Source organism: Mobula birostris, chromosome 8, assembly GCF_030028105.1.
Source record: "Mobula birostris isolate sMobBir1 chromosome 8, sMobBir1.hap1, whole genome shotgun sequence".
Classification (NCBI taxonomy): Eukaryota; Metazoa; Chordata; class Chondrichthyes; order Myliobatiformes; family Myliobatidae; genus Mobula; species Mobula birostris.
The window spans coordinates 30569086-30588733 of record NC_092377.1 but is presented as its reverse complement, the minus strand read 5'-3'; the positions used below and the strand labels follow the sequence as shown (position 1 = coordinate 30588733).

The 19648-nt window shown below is 38.7% G+C and overlaps 1 protein-coding gene across 5 annotated transcripts in view; it reads left to right on the top strand.

The window, feature by feature from the left end:
• ppp1r21 (protein phosphatase 1, regulatory subunit 21) overlaps nt 1-19648 on the top strand; it is an 84799-nt gene that overhangs the window by 45250 nt on the left and 19901 nt on the right. For all 5 annotated transcript variants that reach the window (XM_072264938.1, XM_072264937.1, XM_072264936.1 and 2 more), the window contains 5 exons: nt 1913-2005; nt 10895-11022; nt 16405-16557; nt 17578-17670; nt 18140-18394. In XM_072264938.1, coding sequence (XP_072121039.1) covers nt 1913-2005; nt 10895-11022; nt 16405-16557; nt 17578-17670; nt 18140-18394 — 722 coding nt within the window. The remainder of the gene's footprint in view (nt 1-1912; nt 2006-10894; nt 11023-16404; nt 16558-17577; nt 17671-18139; nt 18395-19648) is intronic.

Below are 19648 nucleotides of genomic sequence, written 5' to 3'. Positions count from 1 at the left end.
CTTTTGCCAATCACCTGTCCAGCTCTTGGCTCTATCCCTCCCCCTCCTGTCTTCTCCTATTATTTTGGATCTCCCCCTCCCCCTCCAACTTTCAAATTCCTTACTCACTCTTCCTTCAGTTAGTCCTGACGAAGGGTCTCGGCCTGAAACGTCGACTGCACCTCTTCCTACAGATGCTGCTTGGCCTGCTGCGTTCACCAGCAACTTTGATGTGTGTTGCTCTTTTCTGAATGTCAGTTTTATAGTCTTACAACATTAAATAATTTTCTGTTGTTCTCAGCAAAGTTGATAAGCTCAAACTCAAAAAATTTTCCCACATTATACTATCTGCCACCTTTTTCTCCACCCAACCAATTTATATTTGTTAGCAGACTTAATCAGAATCAGTGACATGTGCCATGAATCTTATTGTTTTGCAACAGCAGTACAGTGCAAGACAAATTACTATAAGTTACACAAATAAATATTGCAAAAGACAAATAACTAGATGGTGTTCATGGGTTTATGAATCATTCAGTAATCTGGTGGCAGAGCAGAAGAATCTGTTCCTAAGATGTTGAGTGAGGCTTTTCAGGATTTTCCCCAATGGTAGTAACATGAAGAGGATATGTCTTTAATGATGATTGCCACCTTTTTTAGGCATTGCCTCTTGAAGATGTCCTTGATGGTAGAGATGGTAGATGAAGGAACTGGTTGAACCTACAATCCTCAAAATTCTCAACACGCTGGAGGAACTCAGCAGGTCGGGCAGCATCCGTGGAAATGTCGACCGATCTTTTCCACGGATGCTGCCCAACCTGCTGAGTTCCTCCAGCATGTTGTGAGTGTTGCTTTGACCCCAGCATCTGCAGATTATTTTGTGTTTACGATCCTCAACAGTCTTTTGTGATGAAGCATGGTGAGCATTCTATGTTGATGCTGGAATGTGTGGTGCCACTCTTGGGATGTGTCCAGCACATCCTTGGGTGTATTAGTTAAGACCAACATTTTGATGTACACATGATAAATAAATCTGAATCACATCCGATGCTTGGAGCCTCCCAAGTTTGCTGAGATGCAACCAGTACATCTGCAAAAATTGCAAGTGTCTTTAACATATCAAATCTTATCAAACTGCTAATGAGGTAGAGCCGCTGGCATGTTTTCTTCGTGATTGCATCAATGGGTTGGACTCAGGATGGATCCTCTGAGATGCTGATGTCCAGGAACTCGAAGCTGCAGAACCCTCAATGAGGATTGGTGTGTGTCCACCTGACTTCCACTTCAATTCCTTGAAATCCAGAATCAATTCCTTGCTCTTGCAGATGTTGAGTGTGTGGTTATTGATGGGATACCACTCAACCAGCCGAACTATCTCACTCCTGTATACTTCCTTATTGCCAACTGAGATTCTGCCAACAACGGTGATGTCGTGAACAAACTTAAGTTTGCGTTGTGCCTAGCTGCATACACACATTCTACTCTTTACTTTACCACCTTTTTGATTTTCCATCACACACTTGGATGAATTGTTTTTGACTAGCCCCTGCCCTAATTCCTGAGATGCTTAGGTTGGGGAAATTTTATGTCCACATAGTGGATGGAAAATCAGGAAGAGAAATCAGAAGAATGGACTCACTAAAGAATTGCCTGTTTGTTGTAATGTGAGTCAGAGCAGCTGTCATCTAAATCTGTCTACCCATATTGAATGATTTCATACCTGAAGTTGGGAAGCGTGAAATAATTCAGTGTATGCCACGTAGATGGTAAAGTGAGATTATTGTTTCCCTATAGCCCACATGATAGCTATGTAAATGACAAGCTAATACTGATCAAGTTTTATGCTTTTGGCTGTAGGAAGGTTACCATTTAACATAAAAGGCAATTATGAAAAATAATGGTATTAAACACTGCATCTTTTCTTTCCTTTTAGGTACCAATCCTGAAATGTTGCTTCAGACAAACTACAACGTAGTTTTTACACAGCTTGCTGCTTGTCTTCATTCCTTGCATGATGTTATGAAAGGCAAGTCTAAAAGCAATGGAATGAAAGCTTTATGGTGACCTTGTTTGACCTCGGCAACTTATAAAGAATGGTTGTGCTGAATTTCTTTTACCTGTGCTTATGTAGAGGTTTTGCTGTGGCAATAGAATTTTGAACTAAATGACCATAATACTAGATTAGAAACTGGAGTACTGAAGTTATGATATTTCTGTTCAGTCAAACACAATTACAATGTACCCTGCATTACTACAGTTGGGATAAGGCTAATTCGTCCTTATGGATTTCACAAATTATTATTGAAACATTTGAGATGTGGAATAAAAATTTGCTTGTATGGAACTTATGGGAGGTGGAAAATGGGAAATGACGAATGTGTTTACCAAGGTCATGATTGCAAGCTATCAGTTCACAGTGGGAAGCCACCCAAGGGACTTGCTTAGGAAACTGACAAGGCAAATCAGTTCTATTTATAGTTGTACAATATTACTTTTTTCAAAAAATGTAACATCTCTTTAACATCAATAATTAAAACAACCTTTTCTCATGCCTACAATGCAGTCAGAATTTCCTTGCATATAGACTGTACCCCTACATCAACATCACTGCTAAGAGGAAAGCTGCCAGTTGGGACACATCTCCAATTATAATATGAGGGTCAGTTGGGGGAGAAGAGTTTGTTTTTTGGGAAGTTGTAGGAAGGACAGCTTTCTGAGTACACGATCCCTACATGGTGGTAGTATTTTGAGTTCATCATGATAAAATTGAAAACAACACACTGATGAATTGAGCTCCAGTGTTACAAGCACTTGGGAAAATATCTGTAGAATTAAGAGTTATGGAAGGGAAATCATGTTTGACAACCTTCTGGAGACTTTTGAAGGTGAAACTACAGGTTGAGCATCCCATGTCCGAAATGCATGGGACCAGAAGTGTTTCTATTTCAGATTTTGGAATATTTGCATCAATAGTGCCTATAAAAAGTATTTACTTTCCCTTTGGAAGTTTTAATGTTTTAATACATTGAATCAGTGGATTTAATTTAGCTTTTTTAACACTGATCAACAGAAAAGACAGTTTTGTATCAGAGTGAAAATAATTTTCTACAAATTAGTCTAAATTTATTTCAGTTATTAAACAAAATAATTGATTGAATAATTATTCACCCCCTTCATGTCAGTATTTAATAGATGCACCTTTCGCAGCAACTAGAGCCTTGAGTCTGTGTTGATAGGTCTCTGTCAGCTTTGCACATCTGGACACTAATTTTTCCCCATTCTTCTTTACAAAGCTGCTCAAGCTCTGTCAGATTGCACAGAGATTGTGAATGAACAGCCCTTTGTAAGTCCAGCCGCAAATTCTCAGTTGGATTGAGGTCTGGACTCTGACTTGGCCACTCCAGGACATCAATTTTGTTTTTAAGCCATTCCAATATAGCTTTGGCTTTATACTTCGGGTCATTGTCTTACTGGAAAGCAAATCTCCTCCCAAGTCGCAGTTTTCATGCAGACTGAATCAGGTTTTCCTCTAGGATTTCCCTGTATTTTGCTGCATTCAATTTACCCTCTACCTTCACAAGCCTTCCAGGGCCTGCTGCAGTGAAACATCCCCACAGCATGATGCAGCCACCACCATGCTTCACAGTAGGAATGGTGTGTTTTTCATGTGCGATGTTTGCTTACACCAAACATAGCATTTAGTTTGATGGCCAAAAATCTCAGTTTTGGTTTCATCAGACCAGAGAACCTTTTCAGCTGTCTTCAGTGTCTCCTATATGCCTTCTGGCAAGCTCCAGCCGAGATTTCATGTGAGTTTATTTTCAACAGTGGCTTTCTGTTTGCCAATCTCCCTTAAAGCTGTGACTGGTGAAGTACCCGGGCAACAGTTGTTGTATGGGCAGTCTCTCTCATCTCAGCCACTAAAGTTTGTAACTCCTCCGGAGTTGTCATAGGTCTCTTGGTGGCTACCCTTACTAGTTCCCTTCTTGCACAGTCAATCAGTTTTTGAGGACAACCTGCTCTAGGCAGATTTACGGCTGTGCCTTTCCATTTCTTGATGATTGACTTAACTGTACTCCAAGTGACTTGGAAATTTTCTTGTATCCATCTCCCGACTTGTACTTTTCAATAACCTTTTTGCATAGTTGCTTAGAGTGTCCTCCTTCATGGTGTTTTTGCCAGGATACTGACTCGCCTGCAGTTGAACCTTCCAGATACAGGTGTATTTTTACTATAATCAATTGAAACACCTTGACTACGCACAGTGATCTCCATTTAACTAATTATATGACTTGTAAAACCAATTGGCTGCACCAGTAATGATTTGGTTTGTCATATTAAAGGGGGTGAATAGTTAGGCAATTAATTATTTTGTGCTTTATATTTGTAATTGATGTAATCAATTTGTAGAGATCAGGTTTCACTTTGATACAAAAGAGTCTTTTTCTGTCGATCAGTGCCAAAAAAAGCAAATTAAATCCACTGTGATTCAATGTTGTAAATCCATAAAACATGAAAACTTCCAAGGAGGATGATTACTTTTGATAAGCATTGTATATAATGAGATACTTTGGGGCTGGGACTCAAGTCTAACACAATACATTTACATGATTTGTGCAACTTGTGTATAGCTGGTGGAAGCTCACAGTGTGTAGTCTACAGTCGGAACACAGTCTGATGTGATTGAATTGAGTCCGCCACAAACTGTTGGAGTTGAATAACAGTATCTATTACTGGGTTCCAGAGCTGCGATTAGCTTTCAAACAGCTGCCTGTTCCACAACAACTACAACGGGAGAAGGGGTAGTTTTATAGAATATTTTTAATAATTTTGTGCATGAAATAATTGACTTAAATTTTTTAGTTTGTAGTAATAGATGTTTGCTTGTTTCATGATCAGCGTACTGTTAAGCAACATATGTTAACGCCAACACTGACGAATCCACTCTTTCAGTACATAATTGAGATCTTCATTCTTTGATTGATGCAGTGTTTTTCTACTTTTCCATTAACTTCTGTTCATTACGTATGTGAGGTCACCTCTCAGATCTGTCCGGTGTGCAGAGACCTGCGCATTGCCTGGTAACTTCCCAGTGCCTTATGGAATTTTCCATTTTGATGTTATGTCAGTGTTCAAAAAAAGTTTTGCATTTCTGAGGTTTTCAGATCTTGGAATTTCGAAGGGGTACTCAACCTGTATAGAAAAGATGTGGGAAAGGTAATGGATGAGCTGTTCTTGAATTTTCAGAAAGCTTTTGCAGTCCACAAGAGGTCAGTATATAAAGTTTAACTATATGATATGGAAGGAATGCTTTGGCATGGGATCAAAAATCCTTTTCCAAAAAACAAAAGGAATAAATGGGTCTTTGTAAGTTGGCAGGAGGTAATTAGTTGGGTATCACAGGGATCAATGTTCGGCGCCCGAGCAATTCAAAATACATATTAATGCTTTGCCTGAGGGAACAAAATATAATTGGGTAGCTTTTTAATAGTGTCAGAGACCCAGGAGGCCCCTAGCAGACTGAATGAATGGACACAAACTTGGCAGATGCAATATAATATGTATAAATGTGAAGTTATCCATTTTTATAGGAAATACAGAAATGCACATTATTCAATTAATAGTAGATTGAAAGATATTGAAGTATTAAGAGCCTTGGTTGTTCTTGTATACTTGTCAGATATACAAGTACAGAAAGCATTTAAGAAGGCAAATAAGACCATAAGACAAAGGAGCAGAAGTCGGCCATTCAGCCCATCGAGTCTGCTCCACCATTTTATCATGAGCTGATCCATTTAGTCCCACTCCCCCGCCTTCTCACCATAACCTTTGATGCCCTGGCTACTCAGATACCTATCAATCTCTGCCTTAAATACACCCAATGACTTGACCTCCACTGCCACCCGTGGCAACAAATTCCATAGATTCACCACCCTCTGGCTAAAAAAATTTCTTTGCATCTCTGTTCTGAATGGGCGCCCTTCAATCCTTAAGTCATGCCCTCTCGTACTAGACTCCCCCACCATGGGAAACAACTTTGCCACATCCACTCTGTCCATGCCTTTCAACATTTGAAATGTTTCTATGAGGTCCCCCCCCCCCCGCCATTCTTCTAAACTCCAAGGAGTACAGTCCAAAAGCGGTCAAACGTTCCTCATATGTTAACCCTCTCATTCCCAGAATCATTCTAGTGAATCTTCTCTGAACCCCCTCCAACGTCAGCACATCCTTTCTTAAATAAGGAGCCCAAAACTGCACACAGTACTCCAAGTGAGGTCTTACCAGTGCCTTATAGAGCCTCAACATCACATCCTTGCTCCAATACTCTATTCCTCTAGAAATGAATGCCAACATTACATTCGCCTTCACCACCGACTCAACCTGGAGGTTAACCTTAAGGGCATCCTGCACGAGGACTCCCATGCCCCGTTGCATCTCAGAACTTTTAATTCTCTCCCCATTTAAATAGTCATAGTCATACTTTATTGATCCCGGGGGAAATTGGTTGAATAATAGTCTGCCCATTTATTTCTTCTACCAAAGTGCATGACCATATACTTTCCAACATCGTATTTCATTTGCTACTACTTTGCCCATCCTCCCGATCTATCCAAGTCTCTCTGTAGACTCTGTTTCCTCAACACTACCAGCCCCTCCACCTATCTTTGTATCATCAGCAAACTTAGCCACAAAGCCATCTATTCCATTATCCAAATTGTTGATGTACAGCGTAAAAAGAAGCGGCCCCAACACGGGCCCCTGTGGAACACCACTGGTAACCGGCAGCCAACCAGAATGGGATCCCTTTATTCCCACTCTGTTTCCTGCCAATCAGCCAACGCTCTATCCACATAAGTAACTTTCCCGTAATTCCATGAGCTCTTATCTTGTTTAGCAGCCTCATGTGCGGCACCTTGTCAGAGGACTTCTGAAAATCCAAATACACACCATCCACTGCATCTCCCTTGTCTAGCCTATTTGTAATTTCCTCAAAAAATTGCAATAGGTAAGTAACACGTGGACCTAATAGTAAGAGGATTTGCGTACAGGAGCTGGGCCATCTTAGTTAGGGCCATTGTGAGACCACACCAGAAGTATTGCCTATTTTTGGTGTCCCTATGCAAATTCCTCTTCTACTTGGGAAAAGGTTGGTGTGACAGAGCGGATCTGCCACAAGTGATTTCTTCTCCCCCTGCTTACCACCCCCCCCCCCCCCACCATCCAGAAGCCCCATAATTCTCATTATCCCTGTATGGCAGTGCTGACGTTATGCTTATCGGGTACACACACTAGGCTAACTTGGAGCATGGACACTTTTGTTTGTACTTGCACACTCCAGGACGGGGCCATTCTGTGCGTCCTGTTTGTTGTTGCTTCCAGTTTCAGACAGGGGACCCGATTGATGGGTGGGTGTTTTTTTTTTTGAAGTGCCTGTTTGTGGTGGCACAGGCTCTGTGCTAACTCAGTGAAAGGCAGATGGGGGATGGGGCAGAGTGAAATAGGGATGGGGAAGGGAGGGGGAGGGAATTCCCTCCCCCTCCCTTTCCCTATCCCTATTTCACTCTGCCCCCTCCTCCAGCTGGCTATCACCTCCCTCATGGTTCCACCTCCTTCTACTACCCATTGTGTTTTCCCCTATTCCTTCTTCACCTTTCCTGCCTATCACCTCCCTGCTTCCCCTCCCCTACCCCTTTATCTTTCCCCTTACTGGTTTTTCAGCTGGAACCTACCAGCCTTCTCCTTCCCACCCTCCCCCCACCTTCTTTATAAGGCCTCTGCCCCTTCCCCCTTCAGTCCTGCTAAAGGGTCTCGGCCCGAAACGTTGACTGTTCGTTTCCACAGATGCTGCCCGACCTGCTGAGTTCCTCCAACGTGTTGTGAGTGTTGCTTTGACCCCAGCATCTGCAGAGTATTTTGTGTTCAGTGAAAGTGTTCATTTTGTGGGATGAAGAGAGTGCAGCTCCTGGAAAATGTTTTGTTGTTGATAGATTTTGTTGTGCAGTGTCATTGTGATCTTACTGTGATGAATGTTTATGTGGACGTGATTGTGAAGAAGGATGTGAGTTCCTGAGTTTGGTTTTGTGTAACTGTTCTGGCTCATGGTAACAATTCCCGGAATTCCAAAGTATAGAATATCCTTTTTCTCCTCAAGTAAGGAGATCCCTTCTTAAAGGTTCATTTTGGTGTAAGTGAGGGGAGAGGGGGTGAGGTGTGTATTACTTCTGACCGATGTTGAGAGCTGCAGCCCGAATCTGCATGATCTGGCATGTATCTGCATTTTCTCTTTTTGTCATTTTTGTTATTTTGCCATTTTATGCACTATAAATATTTTTGCACTTTTTCTAAAAGTTTTTCACCTCTTAGCATACCATTTAGTGCCTTTGCACTGAATGTGCTATTGTGGCCAGCCGTCTGATTTTTCAAGCCCACACCTTCATGAGGACATGTGACCCTCACATGGTGTGACAGTGGTCAGGGTGTTATTGAAGTAATCAAGTTTTGGGTAAAATGTAATCTTGCCCATAGTTTTAAATAATGTGTATGCATGTTTAGATATTATCTGATCTTTTAGAGCCTGATTTCTTTTTTCTTGGGGAAAATTTTTTAGTTTTCAGTTCTAATCACATGTCTCTTGATATCATTTGTATTCAAAAATTGATGGTTCTCACCACTCTGCAGGCAAATTCCAAAGATTCACTTTTTTCTGTGTGGAGGTTTTTCTTCACAACTTCGGCCTAAATGGCTGATTTCTTATTTTGAGACTGTGGCTCTCAGAACTAGGTGTTCTAAGCAATAATCTCTAATTAAAGTTGATTTTGAAATGGAGAGTGTTCCTTTTAAAACTTGAATTTTATCCAAGTTGTTTTAGATTACAGTGCTGTTGTTTGGGCCCTTTCCACAATGTATTTTAACAGCAAGTGATACCACCACTAGCAGAGTCCAGTGAACTGCAGCTATGTATAAACAGTTTGTTATGAACATTTCAGTCATTTAAAATTGAGCCAGATGTTTTGAAAACAAAACTGCACTCTTGTGATTTAAGTTGCATTCTTAGTCACTTTGAAATTTAATTTTGGGATCTGGGTGCTACAGGCAAGAGTAGAAACCCTAATTGCCCTTGAAAGATTAGTAGTGTAAAGTTAGCCAAGTGGCTTAACTGAAGGGACTTTTCATGATTACAAGCCATTGGAGGTATGTGTGTGAATCACCAATTTATTAAGTTGTATTTAGTACAAAAAAGCAATATTTGACAAAGGTAGCAGTCATTGTCCATTCGTCAAATTCTCAGAGGCTTTCCCTCTGAGCAACTGTGGTGCAAATCTTTTCTCTTTACGCATTCTTCTGTTGACTATAGATTCCCTTCTTTCTATTTACATTTGCATGCTCTCACTTACGCTCTCAGAACTCATTTTTTATGTTTTTTCTTTGATCTTATTTGCTATCTACCAATTCCCAAAATAATCTTAACCCTCCTTTCAAAAATATACTTTGTTTCATCTATTACTTCCCTGCATGCTGAACTATTTGTTGCTATTATTTGAGGACTGAATAGGACTCTGATATAAATTCCATGACTGGCTCTTTTAAATATTTTATCCCTCCTTTGTTCTGTACCCTGGCTCCATTTGGACTATACTTTATTAGCATGTTCCTGGTAGATTTTCTGTCCCTGTCTTACTGTCAAACTAGAAAACGTTGCCCCACAGTCCAAATTTGTTCTGTTGCAAATTGGTTAATTGTCAAATTTTTTTTTTTGGTACTAAATACAACTTAATAAATTGGTGATTCTCACACATACCTCCGGTGACTTGTAATCATGAAAAGTCCCTTCAGTTAAGCCGCTTAGCTAACTTTACACTACTATTTGATACTTTGCCTCTCTATTTTTACTGTATTAATGCAGAATTATAACATGTCATTTTGTTTTGGTAGCCTTTGTTCCATTGCAGTAACAATATTGAATCACTCAGAAATCAATGTCAGGAATATTTCAGAATTGGCTTAAGTACTTAATATTTTGCTATTTTTTAAATTTGCTTCCTGGTGGTGAGCATCTACCTCGTAGTCATTTCATTAAAGTTTCCCACAGTGCTGTTGATTCATGAGCTCTAGACTTTAAGTCCAATGACAAGAAACAGATTTTGATGCCCTGAAGATGTTGGAGTTGGTGGGGAATCCACAGGTGATGGTACCTTTGTCTGTTAACTTCATCCATGCCTGTTTGGTGATGGTGGTTATAGGTTTGGGAAGTACAGCTGGAGTTTCTTGGATGTAACTGCAGTGCTTTTTGTAAATTATGTACATTGATGTAAGATGATGTAGAAGAAATGAATGTTTTGGGTAGATAATGAGGTGTTGGACAAGCTGTCTTTGTTCTGGATGCTGCTGAGCTTCCGAGTTGTTGGCTCTGCAGTTATCCAGAGAAGTGGTGAGTATCTCATCATGCCCTTGAGAAATCTTTCTCAAGGTTCACATTTATGGATCATAATTTCAATTTGAGGAGCTAGAACCATCATGAAGAGATTTTAACACCTGGACAGTCATGAATCTTTTAGATTTCCCCATGTAGAGTGTTTAAGAAATGAACTACTGTATATTCAAGGATAAGATCAATGCATCTTTGGCTACCTAGAGCAACTCTAACTCTGCAAAAAGATGGGAGCATTTTTAGTGGACATAAGATCTGATTTCCACAGGGGTGCCTATTGGATAGAATGACCTTCCTTTTTCCTTGTTGAAGTGGTAATACTATCAGTATGACACTCACCATCTTCTGTAGGAATGGATATATCATAAATTTTAATGTGTATCATTGAAGTCTACAAAATCTTTTGTTTTAAAATCCAAAAAAATATTGTTTACTGTCTTTTGACAAATGTATTTGTAGAGCTGATTTGTTTCTCTTAATCCTTAGATATTTCCAAACATTACAATCAGAAGGTTTCATTGGAACAAGAACTACCCACCATTACACAGAAGCTTAAAACTACCAATGACTGCATTTTATCTTCTATTGTAGCACTGTCAAATGTCACAGGAAAGGTAACTATTCATGACCACAAAATGCTGCAAAATTGGGCAAATGCTATACATTTTTTTAAGTGGCTGGTGTTTTTCTCTGCAAACACGTTATTATTTGAATTATAACTTGCAAGACCAACTTAAAGCCAGTTGAAGTGTGTAATCTGCTCAAGTAGCCACCCAGCCTTATGGGGAGTTCAGAACAGAGGGTGGTTGTTTATTGTATTGTCTGTGTACACCTTCATCCAATAGAGTAGAAAAAAAGTAGTACAGAACTCAAAACTGAAAATACCTTTTTGAAATGTTAATGCACCTTTCATTTTTCTTAACTTTATTTGTGGAAATGTTCCTAACAATTTTCTATGTGTATGCTTGACTAACCACTTGCAACAGAGGCATGTAGGAAAATCATGAAAATGCAAATTGAGAGTGTGAATAGGTCACTTTTCTCTTTGAATCTGTTCCCTCATTGAATAAGATCATAGGACAGATGCTGGTAATTTCGACTCCACATTCTTTCTTCCTTATTGAAACCTTCCCCAATTTGCTCACAAGTCTATCTATTCCAGCCTTAAATATTGAAAAACTGGACTTTCACTGACACTTTGAAGAGAAAAATTCCAAAAATACCTGAGAGGGGAAAAAAAATTGCCTCACAATTGTCTTAAATAGGTGACAACATGTTTTTCAACAGTGACTCCTTGTTTTAGAGTTTTCCAGAAGGGGAAACACCCTCTCAGCATCCACCAAATCAAGACCACTCAGGCTTTTGTACCTTTCAGTCAGGCTTCCTATAACTCACTCTTCCTTCAGTTAGTCCTGACGAAGGGTCTCGGCCTGAAACGTCGACTGTACCTCTTCCTAGAGATGCTGCCTGGCCTGCTGCGTCCACCAGCAACTTTGATGTGTGTTGCTTGAATTTCCAGCATCTGCAGAATTCCTGTTGTTTAGGCTTCCTATAACTTGTCTTTTCTCCACAGCATACAGACATGCTCTGTTCAACCTTCTGTCATATGCCAAAACTGCTAGTTCCAGGTATCAGTCTAATAAACTGATCTGAACTGCTCACTATGCATTTAATGTATTTGCATAATTCTTTAAGGAAACTGCTTTACTTGAGATTTGCTCGCGTTAAACCCTATTTACCTGAAGCTTACTAAACCCCTCCCCTCTAATGTCCTATTAATTTTATGTAGCAGTAATTGATAATGTTCTATTAGCTTTCCTAATTGCTTGCACTTCTTATACTGGCTTTTTGTGAATTGTGCATTACCCAGCTATATCTCACCTCTGCATTTTAGATTTTATTTTTCCTACCAAAATATACAGTTTCAAATTTATCCACATTGTACCCCATTTGCCAGATCTTTACCTACTCACATAACCTATCAATATTCTTTTTTAGCATTCTTGTCTTCTTTGCAACTTGCTTTCTTATGTAAGTTTGTGCCATCAGCAAATTTTATCACACTTTCAATACCTTCATCCACGTCACTCAAGCAAGTCCAAGACAACAATTCCTGTGGTAAATACATCTTGCCAACCAAAAAGACCCATTCATATCCCTTCTTTCCTGTTAGGCAGCCAGTCTTCTGTTCATACTAGTTGGCTAACTAATTGTAGCTAGAGAATTTTCAATGCAGTATCTTCATTTTTATTATGAGCAGTTGAATACTGTCTTTCACTATAATTACATTTATAAAATAACACTAGCTGTCAGTGAGCTACTTAAATCTGCTTTGGGCATCATTCTATTCATGACATAAGTAAAATTGTATTGGGGTGAAGGGTCACTCTCAAACAAAATCAGATCTATTCAGTTGCAAAGAGGAAGATGGGGTCATTAAACCAGCCAGTTAATTGGAGCTTGCAATTTACCGATCATAAGTCAGTTTACTTGCAAGCCACATTTTACAAATGTGATCATTCTATTCCACTTCCATCCACTGTCTCAAGCATACTTTTATTAATAGTTATGTATATGGCATTAATTGGAAGAATGTGAGTGTAAGCAACTATTCAGCACAATACTGCAGTGTCAACACTGCAAAATTCAGTCCCATTGAGAAATGATGTGTACAGTGTTTGCATCCTTTGGGTGGATGAATTGGATTGATTAAATGACTTGCTGTTCATTTGCATTTATGATTTGAATTTAATTATTCAGTGCTAATTAAACACATGTTGCTGATAGCAAACATAAAGAACTGTGAAAACTGAAGAAACTGTTCTTTCCCTTGTGGACAGAATTACACAGATCAATTATACAATAATTTGTAGGCAAATGAAACATAATACAGACAAGGTCAAAGTCTTCTGTAGTGAAAGCAAACAATGTGTGTATTCCTCAACTGGCATTATTAATGATGAAATTGGTAAGACCTCAGACTGTTAAACTAAGAATGACTAACTGTTGCAGAGAATCAGTCAATAAAAAGTCAATAAACAATATTGAGCTTCATTGTCAAAAATGTAGATTCTAAAATGGAAGATGCACCAGTACTGGTAGATTATGCTCCAAGTGCTACATCCATTTCAGATTGACAAGTTGAAGCTGCTGATGAAAAGAATGTCAAAGCTTGACTCTTTACATTAGAGATGTGAGTTATGGGGAGAGCCTGAATTTTGATCTGTTAGAAATTGGCTAAATCTTTGAAAGAATTCAACTTGGCTTCTAAGCAAGCAGCTAGCCTGTTCCAGAGGCCTCTTGTTCACTTGAGAGATAGGCTTTCAGCTTAGCTGGTATTCATCAATTTTGTAAATTCCTTTTGAGAATGACTAACACTAACTAATCTGCTTTATAACTGTAACTTTGCATTGTGGATATTGCCAAAAATTCCCAAGCAATAATAACCTTTTGAAGTTTTCTTAGAAAAGGAAGAGTTTCTCATACGCAGAAATTTCTGATGGCATTTTACCATACAAAAAAAATCAAATTACCCTTCAATAAAATTATAGCTACTTTGGCACTGTTTTCTGAGAGTAAGCTTTCTTTCATTTATTTTCTTGTATCTAAAAATCTATTGATCTTTGATTTGAACATATTTGGCAACTAAGTCCACACAGACCCATTGAGTAGGCACTTCTTTAAAAACTCAATACTTCCTGTGGACTCTTTGATTTTGTATTTTCTGCAATGGGAATCATCAACTCTGTGTTGACTTCCCTTACTCATTTTAAAACTTTGTATGGTACAATCTCTGTTCATAGTCAGTCTTGCTTCTCAGGAATCAATAAGGTGAACCTTTGGCTGTGCTGCTTTAGTTGAAAATACATTCTGCCACAGTTAAGAAGATACAGTGGTGTGCAAAAGTTTGGGCACCCCGGTCAAAATTTCTGTTACTGTGAATAGTTAGTGAGTAAAAGATGACCTGATTTTCAAAAGGCATAAAGTTAAAGATGACACATTTCTTTAATAGTTTAAGCAAGATTGCTTTTTTATTTCCATCTTTTACAGTTTTAAAATAACAAAAAAGGAAAAGGGCCTGAAGCAAAAGTTTGGGCACCCTGCATGGTCAGTACTTATTAACACACCCTTTGGCAAGTATCATAGCTTGTAAACACTTTCTGTAGCTAGCTGAGAGTCTTTCAATTCTTTGGGAGATTTTCGCCCATTCTTCCTTGCAAAAGGCTTCTAGTTCTAGTGAGATTCTTGGGCTGTCTTGCATGCACTGCTCTTTTGAGGTCTATCCACAGTATTTCGATGATATTTAGGTCAGGGGACTGTGAGGACCATGACAAAACCTTCAGCTTGCGCCTCTTGAGGTAGTCAATTGTGGATTTTGAGGTGTGTTTAGGATCATTATCCTTTTGTAGAAGCCATCCTCTTTTCATCTTCAGCTTTTTTACAGACGGTGTGATGTTTGCTTCCAGAATTTGCTGGTATTTAATTGAATTCATTCTTTCCTCTACCAGTAAAATGTTCCCCGTGCCACTGGCTGCAACACAAGCCCAAAGCATGATCGATCCAGCCCCGTGCTTAACAGTTGGAGAGGTGTCCTTTTCATGAAATTCTGCACCCTTTTTTCTCCAAACATACCTTTGCTCATTGCGGCCAAAAAGTTCTATTTTAACTTCATCAGTCCACAGAACTTGTTTCCAAAATGTATCAGGCTTGTTCAGATGCTCCTTTGCAAACTTCTGCTGAATTTTGTGGTGAGGACGCAGGAAAGGTTTTCTTCTGATGACTCTTCCATGAAGGTCATATTTGTGCAGGTGTCGCTGCACAGTAGAACAGTGCACCACCACTCCAGCATCTGCTAAATCTTCCTGAACGTCTTTTGCAGTCAAACAGGGGTTTTGATTTACCTTTCTAGCAATCTTACAAGCAGTTCTCTCGGAAAATTTTCTTGGTCTTCCAGATCTCAAGAGTTCCTGTTAACTGCCATTTCTTAATTACATTACGAACTGAGGAAACGGCTACCTGAAAACACTTTGCTATCTTCTTATAGCCTTCTCCTACTTTGTGGGGCATCATTTATTTTAATTTTCAGAGTGCTAGGCAGCTGCTTAGAGGAGTCCATGGCTGCTAATTGTTGGGACAAGGTTTGAGGAGTCAGGGTATTTATAAAGCTTTGAAATTTGCATCACCTGGCCTTTCCTAACGATGACTGTGAACAAGCCATAGCCCTAACAAGCTAATTAAGGTCTGAGACCTTGGTAAAAGTTATCTGAGAGCTCAAATCTCTTGGGGTGCCCAAACTTTTGGATGGTGCTCCTTTCCTTTTTTTCACTCTAAAATCGTACAAAACAAAAATAATACACTAATCTTGCTTAAAAATGTTGAAAAGAATGTTTCATCTTTAACTTTACGCCTTTTGGAGATCAGTTCATCTTCTACTCACTTAACTATTCACTGTAACAGTAATTTTGACCAGGGGTGCCCAAACATTTGCCTGCCACTGTACCTGTACACAATATTCCAGGGGCCTTTATAATTGAAGTAAGGCATCTCTTCTCTTCTTACATTGGCATTTATATTGCAAGAAAATATTGTTTGTCTTGATTGTTGAAATATTAATTGAGGGGAAAAATATATTTTCAAATCAGATGATTGGAAAAACTAAATAGGGTTGTATAAACTTTTATGACATTGGAGTAAACTGTTCACTGTATATTTTGGCCAAGAAGATTATATATCAATGAATATATTATCTGGATGACTGTTTCAAAGAATGGTGGGTAAGTGACTCTGTCTATTTCATTATGATTTTCTGTGTCAGTACTGTTAAATTTGGACAGGTGCTCATTCTAATGAGCTTGGGCAGGTCATTCCGATAGACACTGGCGATACAGCACTGATTAGAGCATGTTTTACTGTTAGAGAAAAGTATTGTGTTTGATGAATCTCAGTAGTATCTCTTTGCATTAATTTATAGTTTTGATTCATATTTTTGTCTCCAGATTTGTACATTCTTCAGCAACAACTTAGATTTCTTTACGGCTCCTTCAGTGTATGGCTCAAAGAGAGGAATGGGTGTAATAGATCCTCTTTCAGCAGAGTGTATGTTGGAGAATAAGAAGAAAGCAGCTGCTTACATTAAGTCTCTAAAGAAGGTTTGTAAATATATAAATATGTTAAATTTATTCATGTAATTTTATGATACGTTTAATGCTGGGAATGGGGAAGGAAACAGCACAGAATAGAACAAGTGTTTTATGGTGCTCTTGTTAATGAGAATTCTGTTTAATAGTTAGATATTTTGAAATAGAAATGAAAACAGAAAATTGTAGAAATACCCAGGAGGTTGGGCAACATGTGCAGAGAAGGTAACTGTTTCCCTGCAGGTGCTACCTGACTTGAATATTTCCAGCACTTTTTCTGTTCTCTCAGATTTGCAGCAACTGCAATTTTTTTCTAATCTGTAACAGGTTCTTTTATGTATGCCAGTATAGATCTGATGTCTTGTATTTAAGAGCTACAGATTAGCTGATACTTAACACCACGTAGTGATCAACTGGATTATGAAGGCCTTGACTAACATTATTCTCTATTTCTCTGTCACCTCTGTCAATAAATTGCTAAAATTTTCTAATGGCTGATGCATATAATTTAGTGAATTTTAAAAGCAATGTATGAATAACGCACTTAATATGTGAACTGTTTTGTATGTACCCCTTCTTCACCCCACCCCCTTCCTTTCCATTCCTGATGAAAGGTCTTGGCCTAAAACATTGACTGTTTATTAATTTCCATAAATGCTGCCTGACCTGCTGAGTTTTTGCAGTATTTTGGGTGTTGTATGTACAAATGCTGACATTAGTATTGTTGGGGTAACAGGCAAACAATGGTTGTTGCATTATGCTCATTAATGAGTGTTTGATGTGGAGTAAATTTGGAGACACAATGGGAATTGTAGAAATTGATCAAATAATTTTTGGGTAACATCAGTGGGTGAAGCCATGGTCAGCTTTAATATTCAGAACTTTTTTATTAGAAGAGCTTGAAGTGACAAAGGGTATAGTTGGTGGAACTTATGTTTTGAAGAGTTTGGAATGTTCATTGAATACTATTTGCTTTGTAGTGTAGAGTTATTAAATTATTGGAGGTAATACAATTGAGTTGTTTTGTTACAGTCTTGTCCAGAATCAGTACCATACGCTGAAGCTCTAGCAAATCGCAAGATCATTTTAAGTTCCACTGAGAGCCGCGAGGGACTTTCACAACAGGTAAAGGTGCATCTAATGTTGCTTCAGGATCAATAATTTCAAGTGTTGGTATAAAAACCGACACTTGAAATTATTGATCCTGTTGAAATCATAAAGTAATCTTTGATAAAATTGTGTAGTTAAAGACAATATGACATCAGTTAAACTGAACTATCAAGACTGTATTTTTAGTTTCTTCATTTTTTGCTTTTTGATTATAAATTAGCTAATATCACAGAGTGATTTTTGTGTCAGAATTAATGTACAGAAAAGTTTTATTTAAAGGGAGTGACTTAATAGATGCTCCCATGTGGTGCTTCTTAAATGTAGTGGGGCAAGGAATAAAAGTAGAGAAGCTTTCTTTATTTCCCAGATAGTAGATCATGCACATGAACAGTTCAGCCCTGTTCCATTACCTTTGGTCTGAAAGATAGCATGGTTACCTTTAGAAGAAACTTATAACCATGTATTTTTTTTTCAATTTCTGCAGGTGCTACAAAGCCAAGAGAAGATAACAAAACTGGAGCAGGAGAAAGAGCATTGGATGTTGGAGGCTCAGTTAGCCAAAATAAAACTGGAGAAGGAGAGTCAGCGTATAAATGACTTAGAAAATCAATACAGATTAACACTTTCTGGGCAGATGCCTTCAGTTGATTCTCTACAAACAAATGGCACTATTTCCAAAATTGAAGATTTGGAGCGTGTTGAAAAGGACTCTAATGAACCAATCCGAAGTACTAGTCAAGTGAGTGATTTTTTTTACTAACGTGATATAACAATCAAACCAAATGTCTATATTTGATCTCGTAATGGAGAGGGAACTAGTTGGTTTTTACCATCCCATCTATCATTTCCACTTCAACCCCCTGCAATCTGTACAAATTGCCCAAATGCTTAAATCACTCCTAGTTCATTGTGTATATTGGGTGAGAGTATTGAATCTTACAAGGCCATATTAATCCTGTGGCATAGTTTTATATTGAGCAATAATTTATTAGCAAATTATTAAGGAATCACATCTGAATGTCTTAAACGCTGGCAGTTTAGAAATTTGTGAGATTATAATCTAAATTGTGTTTCATGATGTACAAACCCCATTTCCAGAAAAGTTGGGATATTTTCCAAAATGCAATAAAAAAAAATCTGTGATATGTTAATTCACGTGGACCTTTATTTAACTGACAAAAGTACAAAGAAAAGATTTTCAGTAGTTTTACTGACCAACTTAATTGTATTTTGTAAAGATACACAAATTTAGAATTTGATGGCTGCAACACATTCAACAAAAGTTGGGCCAGAGGCATGTTTACCATTGTGTTACATCACCTTTCCTTTTAATAACACTTTTTAATCGTTTTGGAACTGAGGATACTAATTGTAGTAGATTTGCAATTGGAAATTTTGTCTATTCTTGCTTGATATAAGACTTCAGCTGCTCAACAGTCTGTGGTCTCCGTTGTCTGATTCTCCTCTTCATGATGCGCCATACATTTTCAATAGGAGATAGATCTGGACTGGCAGCAGGCCAGTCAAGCACACACACTCTGTGTCTACAAAGCCACGCTGTTGTAGCCCGTGCAGAATGTGGTCTGGCATTGTCCTGCTGAAATAAGCATGGACGTCCCGGGAAGAGACATCGCCTTGATGGCAATATATGTCTCTCTAAAATCCTAATATATGCCTCAGAGTCAATGGTACCTTCACATACATGCAACTCACCCGTGCCGTGGGCACTGATGCATCCTCATACCATCACATATGCTGGCTTTTGTGCCTTTCGCTGATGAATATCTGGATGGTCGTTTTCATCTTTGGCACGGAGAACTCGACGCCTGTTTTTTCCGAAAACTAGCTGAAATGTGGACTCCTCTGACCACAACACACGGTTCCACAGTCTTTCGGTTCATCTGAGATGAGCTCGGGCCCAGAGAACTCGCTGGCGTTTCTGCATAGAGTTGATGTATGGCTTCCTCCTTGCGTAATACAGTTTCAAGTTGCA